This window comes from Zingiber officinale, chromosome 1B (assembly GCF_018446385.1).
Source record: "Zingiber officinale cultivar Zhangliang chromosome 1B, Zo_v1.1, whole genome shotgun sequence".
Taxonomy (NCBI): Eukaryota; Viridiplantae; Streptophyta; class Magnoliopsida; order Zingiberales; family Zingiberaceae; genus Zingiber; species Zingiber officinale.
The window spans coordinates 34,739,089-34,753,702 of NC_055986.1; the positions used below are offsets into that span (position 1 = coordinate 34,739,089).

Here is a 14,614-nt window from a genome sequence, read left to right on the forward strand (position 1 = left end):
GGATAGGAACAAACCATTGGAATAGTCATAGTATAATCTGATATTAGTTTATCTTGACTATAAAATTACACTAGTATACTCTGAGTGTATTGAGCAGGACCATTTGAGGTAGTTTCTTTTTATACTGGCTATATAAAAGAACAATACCTCTGTTATTATGGAAGTGTGTACTCTTAATAATGATATAATAATAAGCACATATACTTAATACTTATTTCTTTAATTTATCAAAGGGTGTAATTTAGCTCGTTAAATCAATAGGCCCGATAAGTTGGGAAATTATATTATTTATATGGTGTATTGTTGATTATAGAATAAAACTGTGCCCTAGTAATCTAAGTTGATGATGTCCCCTTGAGGAGCTCATAAGGATTGTCATGTAAACCCTGCAGGTGGACTTAGCCTGACATGACGATAAGGTTGAGTGGTACTACTCTTGGAGCTAGATATTAATTAAGTGAGTTGTCAGTAACTCATGTAATTAGTGGGCATTCAATATCTTAAACATAGGGAGACTAACACACTCATGATAAGAAGGAGCTCATATAGTAATATGGGATTGGTACGGTAGTGCAATAATAACTCTTTAGTGGAATGAGATATTATTGATGAACTCGAGTTGGTGTTCGGGGTGAACACGAGAAGCTCAAGTTCGTCAAGAGACCTAAACCAATTCCTCCTCGCGGTCTCTGTTGTAGCCTCTTATTTATAAAGTTTTATACCCACCCAAACCCACCTTCTTACCTATCCTTAGGTGGCCGGCCAAGCCAAGCTTGGAGCCCAAGCAAGGGCCGGCCAAACCAAGCCTTGGATGGGTTAAGATGTGACCGACCTAGCTTGGAGCCCAAGCTTAGGTGGTCGGCCACATTAAAAATAAAAGGGAGTTTATTTTTAAAATCTTTCCTTATGTGGAAATCATGATTTTAAAAGAGAGTTTTAAAATTAAATATTTCCTTTTATAGTTTTTACAAAGGATTAAGAGAAAAGTTTGATATCTTTCCTTATTTATATATTGAAAGGAAGATTTTAAATTTAGAAAAAACTTTCCTTATTATAATCATCTACATGTTTTAATAGAGAGATTTTAATTTATAAAAGTTTCATTTTATAACCAACCATAAAGGGAATTTTTAAAAAAGAAATTTTTATTTTAAAAATTTTCGGAAACAAATTAGGAAGTTTTAATTTTGTGTTTAAAACTTTCCTTGTTTGGAGGAGTTGTAGGGGCCGACCACATTAAAGGGTTAAAAGGAAATTTTAATTAAATTTATTAGCCATTGGCAAGGAAAATAAGGAAGTTTTAATTATGTTTAAAATTTTCCATATTTGCCAAGACCAAGGAATATAAAAGAGAGGGTAGAGGTGTCTCACCTCACAACAACAACAACATACATCTATTATTCCTCTTCTCTCTTCCTTGGTGGTGGCCGACTCTCATCCTTCCTCTCCTCCTTTTCTTCTTCTTTGGTGGCTGGCGACATCAATCCATTGGAGCTTGGTTGGTGGCCGGATTTAGCTTGGAGAAGAAGTAGAGAAAGGAGACTTTATTTCTTAGCATCCCTTGGAGCTTGGTTGGTGGCCAAAGTTCTTCATCTCAAGAATATTGTTGGTGGTCGAAACTTGCAAGGAGAAGGAGGCTTGGGTGGATTCTCGTCTCGGTAGATCGTCGTCTACACGACGTCCGAGATAAGAAGAGGAATATGATAGAAGATCGTGAGGTCTATAAGCTACAAAGAAAGGTATAACTAGTTGTCTTGTTCCGCATCATACTAGTTTTCTTTGTACGGATTTTGAAATACTAAACACAAGAGGCTAACAATTCTAGGTTTCGAATTTGTGATTCGATTTTATGTTTCTTTTGTTTTTCGATCCTATAATTTGATTGTTCTTAATGGTTAAACCTAGGGTTACTATAAGGAGATTAAATATTGAATTTCGTTGAAAGGCTTTGTCTAGGAAGTGATGGATGATCTCATACCCAAGAAGACCTAGTGTCTCGCCATATTTAACCTGTAAGCCGATCTTTGAAATAAATATTTAATCAAATTTGTAACATGGGTGGATTTGGATTAATAATGTTAAGCATCGTTTGCGATCTAAGTCTAAACCTCTAAGAACAGATAAGTTGAATTTGGAATCAATAATGTTAAGTTCTGTTTGTGATTCCAAATTTAATTTCTAAAGAACATAATAGGTTGTTAGCAACCAACAAAATATTCATGTGCATCTTATTTATGACTCATTTTATATTAGTTTAGGTATTTAGATTTGATAAATTTTAGCATCAATTAGGATGTTTTCCTTAACAAAAATAAACAACTTGTTCATTTTATTCTTTGTGTTCCAAAACTTGATTAAACTTTTGTTACCCTTGTCATTTGTTTCATACATTACATAATGTCATGAGATATTATTTCCCATAGAAATACCAGGTTTCAATTTGATTGATTCAGTAATTTTTTTTATGTTGTTTCATGAAACATGTTGACAAAGTGTAGTGTATATGAGTAACAAGAGCATATGCAATTCTCAATCACCCAAATACGTTGACAACGTTGACACTAGTACCATATCCTATGATATTTGTTATGATTATTCCAATGTGTTTTATAGTGTGTTGATTAGACATGCTTTGTCATGCTTCAAAGTTCAAATTGAATTATAGTAATCTTTATTCTTTATCACCAATTCTTCCCTTTATTATCTTGCATTCAACTAATCCAATTATCATGATTGTTATTTTCATGTCCCCTTGGATGAGTCTAGTGGCTAGCGCATGAAGTGTTGCCACAATGAGGTCTGGGGTTCCAATCTCGACAAATCCGAGGTAAATACCTCCCTTATGTGTTAGTCATTATTCCAAAGGCTAGTAGCCGCCCGTGATTTACCTTCTCTGTGTTGACCTTGGGACGGGTTGACGGGGACGCTGGAGGTGAGCGTATTCGCCTTTTGCCACAATGATTATCATTTTCACAACTCATTCATTATGTAAAAGTTATCTTCCATTCATGTACTTGTTAAGTCATAGATTTTAACACTGATAACATCGACATGACACGAGAACTCATAATTTACATTTTCTTTTTTCAAAATTATTCAATTTACATGCATAGTCCAATTTGTATCTCAATTGTTTTATTTTATATTTACATATGTTATATATGATTGTAAAAAAAGATTTGGGACGAGAAGTTTTTGAATGAATGCATAAAAGAAAGCAAGGTACCCAATTTATTGACAACAAATTGATATTCGTAAAGAAAAACTTATCGAGGAAGGTAGGAAAATTGAAGAAAAACTCAAGAACATTGTTCGTAAGATGATTCAAGAGGTGGAATACATAATCATTCATATCCAGAAGGATCTAGTCCCCGTGAGCGTCGTGATAAATGAAATACATATTAAATTATTGTACTTGGATTTAAAAATTTATCAGTATCTTACAATTTGATTATGGTGAAATTTATTTAGATGATGTGAATATTTATTATCTCAATATTAATTGTATTATACTTTTAGATTAGAAATTAGTTATTTTAAATATTTTTAATTTATTTAAAATGTGTGAGTGTTTCTTGTAAAGGTAATATGTAAATAAGAATATATATATATATAAAAAAAATATAATATAATATAATAAAAAAATAGCTATTGATTTATAAACAGATAAAGAGATTAAAATTATATTTGATATGTTTTTTAAGACAGATTAATGACGAATTTAAAATAAAATTCAGAGATGGAATTTGTATTTGAAACTAAATTCATTTGGTTTTAAAACATATTTATAAACTGGTTTCTAATCTATTTTAAAATTAGAGACGGAATATTTCCATTTCTTAAATTAACAACGGGGCTTTCAATAACCGATTTTAGAGACAGAATATTCCGTCTCAAATTTTCTTTAGAGACAGAAAATTGATTTTCAGAGACAGATTTTTTCGTCTCTAAAGCCATGTTTTCTTGTAGTGAGAGTTCTTCAATTTCCCTATGAAGAGGAGACTGAAGATCCCTTTCCTGCGTCATCTTGACTAAAGATATATCCTTCTGGGCAAGTAGTTGGGTCATATGAGCCAGTTGCTAGCAAAGGTGTTGCAGTTCACCAAACTCGAAGTTCAACACCATGATTAGTGTACGTCAGTTAGAGGAAAAGTATGTATCTGTGGGTGGGGGTCCGCCCCTTTTTAAAGAAGGAAATGGGAAAAGTCGACTCATGTAGAGATTAAAGTGACCCTTCTCCCGAGGTGGATTGAGCAATTAAACAGGTTATAATACCGACGGTCTGGGAAAAGAAGTAGCATTTATAGTCATAAAGGCGAAGTAAATGAAACTCGAGTTTGGGTCTAGTCAATCGGACTTAAGTCTCCTTTGACTAGACTTGGAGGAGAGGCTTGTGATACGGTGTATGAAGGTAGGGCCCGATAAGGCCAAACAGTCAGAAGTCGGGGACATGACAGTCAAAGACTGTCCAAAGTCAAGGGGGTGTGGCGGTCAGAAGTCAAAGGGACGTGACAACCAATAGTTAGGAGAAAGAAGGAGTTAGACCACCTCATGTCGCCAGCAGCATAATTCCTGGTCAGGTACAGACAGAGCAGGGTCCCAGATCTGAGACATAAGATGCAGGTTGGAGTAGTGCCTGACTTGCCCTGATTGGTCAAGATTCCTCAGCTCGGGCCGCATAGCCAGGCCTGGTACTTTCAGTAAGACAACTCCCGGTCAACTCTTCAACGATTCAAGCGTGAAAGATGGGGCCCTCACCACAGCTTGTCTCCCTCATCAAGACTCAAGTTAGGTGGCACACCCGAACAGTCATCCCGAGTTGTCCGTAGTTAAACCCGGGCAGGACAGAAAGCGCTAAGCGAATATTAGGGAATCGTAACCTCCTGTCAGAGAATAACCGTCATGTGTCAGAGAATATTCTAGTGGTATACTATCGCATGTGAATGAAACCTTCCTTCCACCAATAGGAGGCCACCGTACACCCTCTCTCACCCGATAGGCCCTGACACCCGATATTAGCTGACAATATGCAGACTCTGAAGGTATGCAGCGTCATATAAAAAGGGAGGTCCTCTCCCTTATCCAAGTACGCGCACATATGCACTCGTCTTCTACAATTCTCTTTGCTTCGTACACTGTTCTTCTGGGGAAAAAATATTTAACTTGAGTGTCGGAGGACCTGTGTCGGAGACTTTTTCTCTGATTTCTGATCTCTAACGTTCCATGTACTTTTACGTGACACCGTACTCTTAAAGTTGTAGCTTTAGTGACAAGCAAATACACATCAAATATATTATTATTTAAAAAAACCGTTTGTATAAGTAATAAAAAGGCATTTTGGATATCAATTTTAAATCGATATTATTTTAATAATTTTAAAGAGTTTTTTATACATTTGAATTATATTATGGGTAATTTTGCATGCAGTCCCTATTGACAAATAAATCTTTGCATGCAGTTCCTATTCATGAAAATCTTTGTTTTCACTCCCCAGTCAAACATCTTTACCTAATTGCCCATGATATTTTTAGGTATAAAAAGTCTAAAAATCAGTATAAATCCTCTTAAATTGAGTATATTAACTTAGAATCTAATATATTTTTTATCAAATTGAGTACGATTATTTTTTCACCTCAAAATATACTCGATTTTAGTTTAATGTGTTGAATTTAATAGGAATTATACTCATTTTTAGACTATTTGTACCGAAAAATATGAGGATTAATTTCGATAGAAAATATACTCGATCTTAGTATAGAGTACTAGATTATAGTGTAAAGTGTTGAATTTAACATGAATTATACTTATTTTTAGACTTTTTATACTTAAAAAATAAGAGGGACAATTTTGATAGAAAATATACTCGATTTTTAATATAAAGTACTGACTTTAAGAATAATTATACTCATTTTTGGATTTTGTATACTCAATTTTGGAATTTTTGTACCTAAAAAATTTGAGGGGTAATTTAGGTATCAATATTTGCATGAGGGAGTTGAAACAAGTAATACTTTACATGCAGAGAGTGGAAACAAAATTTTTTAGACATGAAAATTACATACAAAATTAATATTATGATTGAAAATTTTTCTCTAATTTATCGTTATATTATCATATTTTTGGATTTTGTTTCATATTCGAATTATATTTATCAAATTGAACCGAGGTCGGATATCGCCGTCTCGTGTCTAATACCCAAACCCTCGCGTCCCCCAACTTGCATTGCCTTTCTCCCTCGCGGCGCCGGCCTGCACCGGCATCTCCAAAGCCTTGATTACCGCCTCGCGTCCGTCTGCAACTTCGAATCTCGCCGTCATCCGCTAAGTCCTGCCTGTTTCCGGCCATCTGGCTCTCCGCCTTGCCGCAGCGTCGCCGCTTTTGTAGAGGAAGCAAAGAAGTGTGGATCTAGATTCACCGTCCCTTAGACTTCTGCCTGAAGATCTTCGAGAACCACCTACCCACTTTGGTTCTGGTTCGCCATGGATTTCGAATCGAAGTATGAAATATCTAGCACCGTGGATTTTATTCGCAGAAGGAACTTTACCAGAGTTGCGTTGCAGGTCAAGATTCTGTTTTATCTTGTAATTGCATGGATTTTTTCTTTGTAAAGCTTCTTATGGTGGTCGTTGTTCTATTTTGTTATTCCCTGAAGTTTGATCTTTGATGCCAGTTTCCTGACGAGCTGCTGAAGGACTCGCCGCGTGTGGCAATGGTCCTCAGGAGTGAACTCGGGAAGGACGTGCGCTTGTATGTCATGGCGGATGCAGCCTATGGAAGCTGCTGCGTCGATGAGATTGGAGCCTCACATGTTAATGCTGAGTGCGTGGTGCACTATGGGCATGCTTGCATGAGTCCGTGAGTCCTCTAGTGCATATATATATTTTGTTGATTCCAGTCTGACTAGTTTTAGATGGCTGAGGGTTGTGTTCTATTCCTGATTAATGGCAGCTTTGATGGTGATAAGCTTTCTTTTTCGTAATGTTGTGAAAGTTAAGACCTTTGAGTAGTTTCTCATTATAGTAGTTCATTCTGCTTTTGTATTCTTCTCGCCTGTTGTTTTCGGTTGATTTTCTTGTAGCTTTTCAGTATAAATATAAACTCTTGTAGCTCTCCAACTGAAAATTTTCTTTATGGTTTGTGTAAGATGTCTAGATCTCTTTTGGACAAGTCTCTGCCAATTCATTGTATAACATGTCTTGAAATTTGATTCTCATTGAATAATGTTCTACTGTATTGTTAACATCATTTTTCTAATTCTTTTGTTTCCACAATACTGACTTTTATATGCAAGCTCTTAGGAGTACAGTTCTCAATTTAGATCTGGAGTCACCGGATGGTTGTTCATCCGAGTCTAAGACCATGTCCAAGGATATATCATTTTCATGGTTCTGCAAAATGAATTTTTTGATACTTAGACTGCCTTTGGCATTTGTTATAGCTTACAGCTTTCACTGGATCATTATGCATCTATTTAAAGTCTTTGTTGCTCTTGATCTGTGTTTCCTTATATATATCTATATATTTTTTTTCTTTCAGAACGTCAACTTTGCCAGCTATGTTTGTGTTTGGGAAGGCTTCTATCGATGTAAAAGATTGTGTCCAATCATTAATTCAATGTTTATCATCTAGCAACAAGTCGATTATGGTATTGGCCTACTTATGTCAGAAACTTTTTTAATTATATTTTTATCTGTTCTACTGTGCATGATGTTATGATGAAGATTTTTTTTTTTACATCTTCCTTCCTCAATCACTATAATAACTCATTATGTTTTGAGTAGATTTTTTTTTTTTTTTACATTTGCCTCGGCAATCACTAGAATAAAACAGAATGTTTCGAGTAAAGAACATTTTGTTGCATTTACCTCAATCACTAGAATAATATGGTAAGAAGATTTCAAGGTTCTGAGAATTCTTTGAATCTAATGGACTGCTTATGATTATGTAGCAATAGTCCTTTCTACAAAGAATAATCATATTGGTGAAAATCTGAAGTTGTGCTGGAAAGAGGAATGTGTATTTTTTTTTCCTTATTAATTGAATTTTCATTAGCTGGCATCTGAAGTATGTAATTTTACTAACTATCCTTGCTGGATAAGAAAATCAGTTTGGTTGTTTTGTGAATTTTTGAGCGGAGGGAATGCTGACAAATTCTATCAGTATCCTATGGCATGGTTGCATTAAAGACGACTTCACCTAGAAATATGATGAATGATGTTCTGTATTACCAATACTTTTTGGTTCACTTAATTATCCATTTGGCTTTGCAATATATTTGATGATTTGGAAGTTTATAATTGAAAAGTTGAACATTCATATTTTATTCGATGCTTATTCTTGAATACTGCTAGACTTGTTTGTATTGATGGTAAACTTTAAGATTTAATGAATATTTCTGTTCTTCAGTGTCTCAACAATTTTGGTTAATGATTATGATGCAAATATGTCTACTTTTGGAAGTTCTCAGTATGCATAACTCACAATTATGCATTTGCCCCTTAAAAATTAGGAGATGAAGAAAAGACATGAAAAGAAAGGGGCAAGTTTCATGGGACATGCCAATGGAAATTAGGACCCAATGCATTTATTTGATTACTATTTCTATTTTTTTTTTTGTTAATAACTTCATTTCCATTTAATTTTAGGTCATGTTTGGTCTTGAATGTGCACATGCTCTGGAGGATCTTAAAGCAAAAGTATCTGAATCATTAATTTTGGGTCAGTCTCACCCCAGTCTTAAAGTTGTTTATGCAGAGGTTGCTGGTTTAGTGATAGATCCATATGTGGATTCTACAAAAGAGATTGATCAAGTCACTTCACATTCTAATTCCATGTCTGATGCTGGTTTCAATGTTAATGAAGATGAAAGAAAGATTTTTCAATTTAGCAACAGAAATAAAACAGAATCTGGTACCAGTTATTGCCTTGGAGGTCTGACATGGAATGTTCCAGATCGCAAAATAGAGGACTATTTATTGTTCTGGATTGGTCCTGATAACGCTGCATTTAATAATGTCATGCTGACATTCAACAATTGTGAGATAAGTAAGTCATTTAGTATTCTCTGTTTTTTTTCCCGTGATACAAATCCTGAATCTTAACCATTTGAGGGACGCAAATTTTTCCAACTGCATTGTCTTCAGCGTTAGATATTTAATTGCTGGTTTGTACTCAGAGATATCATTACTAGTTAATGATGTTCCTTCGTTGTTGCAAACATATATCTCATTTGAGACATGCTGGAAATGCTGCTGCTGTCTGAAGCCAATGAGTTATTCTATCTGCAACTTTTTGTTGGAGTGACTTTTTTTTCAGTAGTTGCTTGTGAATTCAGTTGGTGGATGGCATGCGATCTTATGCAGTTGCAATTTTTTCATCTATATTTTCTATTAAATGTCACAGATAAACTTTAAACCTTTTACTTCTATTTTTTTGCAATATCACAGGAGCTAAATAGACTTGCTTCGTTAGTGCTTGTAGGTAATAGAACTTGGTTAGTTAATGCTCATATGTATTGATACTTTGATTAATAAGTTCATTACAAGGATAAATTAATTCTAACATTTCAGCGACAAAGTAAAAAACAATTTTATGCGAGGAAATATGAACTGCTAGAATGACTTGTCCTCTATACCACATTGCAATTCAGCATAGTGTAGTCTGTTGCAGAATGGTTTATTTTCCATGGTAAGATATAATTTAGTTTTTTTTTATGCTTTTGTTCTAAGTTAAGGTTTTCCTCAGTCAGGTATGATACTGATAAAAGATGCTTGCTGAAGGATTTGCCCAATCAACAACGAATTCTTAGGCGCAGGTTCTTCAGATAGATTATTCCTAGCTGATTTCTAAGCTTCTGAAGATGCGCATTTATCTAATAGATTTTACTGCTTTTGTATGGTATTGTTCTTGTAGATATTACCTTGTTGAGAAAGCAAAGGATGCAAACATTGTTGGCATATTGGTTGGCACATTAGGTGTTGGTATGCCCATTTAATTTATATGCACCTTCTATTATGTTGTTATCTTTATTTGAAGTTGAGCATCTTGAATTCCTTTTACATTGATTATGCCTTCATACATGCTTAAAAATTGGTTATGTTGACTTGACAACCATAAATTAAATTACAATTTTTACATTTTCAACTTTACTTGTATAAATTGAAAGTGAACTATGGAAAATTAACAGAAAGTAGTAATCTTTTATCAATTGTGGGATTGAATATTGCTGCAGCCTTAGTGTTTTCACAGACAACTCGTAAAGATTTGAGTAACTTTAGTGCTGCATTAGTAATTCAGGTCAGAACGGGATAAGTAGAAAAAAATAAAAAAGAGAGCTGGTGGAAGAGGTCATGGAAAATTGAGGAAACAAACATTAGAAGGATGCCATCAAGTAGCTTTTGAATACACTTTATGCATTGTAACACTGTCACTTATTTTTGGAAAAATCTATAACCACAACCTCCTAATTATAAAGATTCTGCTGCAATTGTCTGACAAGTTTGGTGGTAAACCATATCTTTCTATTGCTTGTATTTCATTGATTTCCGTCTTAGTATTATTTCCTTGAATGAAGCTTGTTTAGCCTTCATCAGAAAGATAATGTAGTCTTCCAGCGCACGGTAAATAATTCTTATTTTGATCTGGCACAACCAATGTAATAATAAGTAATTCAGTTGATTCTGAGTATTATTATGTGATATAATCTTACATATAGCTCAATGGAGAGTCATGTATCCTACTCTCAATACTTTGGACAAACATGTGTATGATGACCCCCTTGCACGGTATTTACAAATTCTCTTAAAATTGCATTATGCTTGTGATCAGCAAGGTTTCAGTTCTTTGTTTTTTTACTTGTTAAACTTCGAGATTACTTGATAGCATGTAATTTTGGATTTTCCTTGCTTTGCAAGAGCATGAAAATAGCAAAAGCCATCTAGAAAGGTTCATGCAGCGGTTTGTTATTCATGTTCTTGTTCTTGAACCCAAATTTAGCATGCCTTCTAGGATCCCTTTTGTTAATTATTCGTCTTCAATTATGACCTATGAAAATTGTGGCTCCGTTAGTTTTTCTTATAGCTTTATCTAGATTGTGAATTTTTCTTGTTGATGGATCTGCAACAGCTGGTTATCTTCACATTATTGAACAAATGAAAGAACTGATCAAGAGAGCTGGGAAAAAGTCATACACACTAGTAATGGGTCGACCAAACCCTGCCAAACTTGCAAATTTTCCTGAGGTGAATTTACTGCTGAATTATCCCTATCCCAATTTTTTTTAAGTTATTGAAGACAACTGTTTTTTTTTTGTGATAGTGTGATGTTTTTGTCTATGTATCTTGTGCCCAAACTGCACTTCTTGACTGTAAAGAATTTTTAGCTCCAGTGATCACTCCTTTTGAAGCTGTATTAGCTTTTAGCAGGTACAAGTTATTATTAGTTATTTTGTAGCATGAGTTCCTGTACCACTTTAACCTTATTTTATTTCCATTTTCAGTAGTTTCTTTGAACGAAATATATATATTTGGCTGCTTTGAATGACTGTCAAAGATGCTGACTATGATTTGGTTTATGGGTCTGTATATGAGCAGCAATCTGACCCCAAAATTTTGATTTACATGTTGTAGAGTAACATAGACTTCGAGTTGTTAATTTCTCATGCAAAGAATGTTTCCAATTTACAAGGCTAAATCAATGCTCAATTTCCTAAACTATTTCTTCTAAACGCGCAGAGTGTCTCATGAGCCAGCTTTCACTTGAAAAGTGTACACATTTTTTTTTCCTCATTGAACAACGTCATTAAACATTTGGTGCTGATATCCGCCTTTAATTGTTATATTGTAAAATTACTTTCTTTTGAATGGTGCCTTTGAATTACTATCCTTTTTTTGACAATTCAATCTAAGAATGAACTTATCTTCCGACACATAGGGGAAGGCAGTGGACAGGAGAATATGTAGTGAATTTCCAAGATCTTATAGCTTCTAATATAGTCGAAGAGGTTGAATGTGCTGAAGAAGCTCGGTTTTCCTTCATCAAAGGTGGCTATATGGAAGATAGTCATCCTCAAGGTATTCACTTAGATTTTCGCTTTCTAGTTGTTTGCATGTTTGAAGTAAGTTGCATTCTTCCCTGGTGTCACAACCTTTCCATTTAAAGTGTTGAATTATTTTCCTCTTATTAGTCTCCTGATGACAATTTTGTCATGAGAAATTGGGTTTAGCAAATCTCTTTTGTAGAAATATGTCTTGTATTTACCGTGATCCCTTTTATTTGAAGTGCACTACATAGGTGTTCATGACGGAAATCAATAGATTGTTCCACCAGTGAATATAACTATGGATACCTGCTCTTCTTATCGATATGCATCAATGGTTTCTGGCTTTGGTCATTTGTTGATTCATCAGAGCTTTCATTACTGTTTCTGCTGGCTATTATTTCATAAATTTCACACATAGTCAAAAGTTAAATGCACAGTGTACTGTCGGCAACAACACACTACTCTTCTGTGCTTATGACTAACGAATGTTACTAATTCTGTTTTTTTTTTCTCACAGAGAATGGCAAAGAGCATGACGGAAGTTCCTTAGCATTGACAACAATCACAGAGAAGGCACTAAGTCTGCAGCACCAAAATCCGGATTCTATATTGTTCAAAGGAAATGCTAGATCTGGATCAGAGTTCTTTGCTGCTCGTTCCTACCAGGGTCTCAACATGCAGTACGAGAACCCAGCTCCTCCTTCTTATGTGATGGGCAGAACAGGCAGGGCAGCCGCTTATGTGGACGAGAAAAGGCAGGCAGAAGGCTCACCTGGTGTCGTTGACTGACCTACTCGTCACAGTACCAGTGGCTGAATGGACGAATTCATGCACCGAGAAATCCTGCATCAATTCATCTGGTGCCGTTGAACAACAAACAATTCATGCAACAGCTGTCTGTGGAGCAATCTCAATCCTCCAAAGCTAAGAATCTTTTTCTTGGAGAGTAAAAGGTTGTGTCAGAGCTTTGCTTGAGGTAAGCTGAAAGCTTCCATGGGTGTGTTGTAATATTTATTGGCATGAGCTCAAAATTGATCAAGTTTTATTGGCATGAGCTACAACTGAGATCCAATTATCAACTGAGGAAAAGTTATTCGATGAGTAAGTTAGGATATTTTATAGAATTTTGTTCTGAAACTTCCACAAAGGAAACTTCCACAAAGGGAAAGACAAAGGGAGGAAAGGGTCATTGAGGAGTTATTCTCCATGAAAAAAACATTAGTATTATGAGTAGTTCATTTGCGTCATTCTCACCATACTATAAATTTGATATCTTAGAGGATTATTGGTAAACATATTTGAAAACTAGGATATGGAAACAAAGATATTTAAATTCTCCAATGTGGTTGTGTCCTTCACAACCAAAAATGTAGCATTATTATTTGGAATCCTATATAGAGGTAGACATGTCTAGATGGATCCAATGTTGTTTCTGGTACATTATTCAAAAGAATTTTTATAATGAAAGAACTAAATTGATCTAGATTAGAAAATTTATCGAGGACATATTATCTCTGTGTGGATATAAATACAGATGTTTTGTTATTTTATAAATTTTATATTTCTTTTATCTTTTTTCTTTTGCTTTTTTTTTTTACTTCTAGTATATATAAGCTACCTTTAAGGATTATAAATATTATCGATGATTTCGACAACTTAGAAAGTTATAATTAGGTTGAGATAATATATAATTATATGACTCCTCAACTCTCAATATTTAAGGATGTTTTTACATCGAAGACTCCTAGCCCTATCCTCTCACTGCTATATATGAAGGGATTTGATGGTCTACTTGCGGTAAGTTTTGATTAGTTAGTTAATTTATTTTATAAATATGTAATAGTATCTAATTGTTAAATTATGACACAGGTTTAGTTTTTTAAGTATAAATTATGACACAGGTTTAGTTTTTTAAGCATGGTCCTATTCAACATGCAAGCAACATGATAACACCGAGGATAAGTATAGATCTACTTATTCTCATAGAAAGAAAGTAAAAAAAAAAAGTTAACAGAAATTTTATTTACCCAAATAACTATTATATGAATTTCCACCTACCACCTATGCTAAATTCATGTTATATAGTTATATGTTTTTAATTAATTATGTAATGTTATTGATTTGGTAGATTATTGTTAATATTCTCCCTACCTACGAGAGAAAGTTTATTTACTTGGGACTCTTCCTTATTGAATATGAAGTTACACCATAATAAGGTCAAACATTGACTACACAATTTTATATAGACTTAGAGGAAAAAGTTGAATGTTCATATTGCATTGAAAAGTAAAAAAACAAATCCAAAAGATTACCCTCAAGAAGGAAAGTTTAGTTAAAGTTAATTAAAAATTAGTTGTCATATTAGAAATGGAAGGTTTTTTTTACCCAACTAGTCACCCTACAGAAGATCCTCATCTTGACCTTGTTTCATCTAATGTAATGAGGAGAGGATATGACAGAAGTTGCTATAACCTCAGGTCACTCCTAAAGATATACATAATTGGCTAGCATTGGCCCCCTGTAGGAAGAGGACAAAGAGAGAAAAAAAGGAAGATGAAGGAGGTAACTTGGAGA

General features: G+C 34.4%; 1 protein-coding gene across 1 annotated transcript; it reads left to right on the forward strand.

The window, feature by feature from the left end:
* Nucleotides 1-6,179: 6,179 nt before the first annotated feature.
* Nucleotides 6,180-13,177, forward strand: LOC122054731 (2-(3-amino-3-carboxypropyl)histidine synthase subunit 2-like). The gene is made up of 10 exons (XM_042616171.1): nucleotides 6,180-6,560; nucleotides 6,671-6,855; nucleotides 7,537-7,645; nucleotides 8,646-9,045; nucleotides 9,745-9,814; nucleotides 9,913-9,980; nucleotides 11,125-11,240; nucleotides 11,317-11,423; nucleotides 11,932-12,071; nucleotides 12,558-13,177. The coding sequence occupies exons 1-10, from the start codon at nucleotides 6,480-6,482 to the stop codon at nucleotides 12,827-12,829; spliced, it is 1,548 nt and encodes a 515-aa protein (XP_042472105.1). The 5' UTR covers nucleotides 6,180-6,479; the 3' UTR covers nucleotides 12,830-13,177.
* Nucleotides 13,178-14,614: the final 1,437 nt, after the last annotated feature.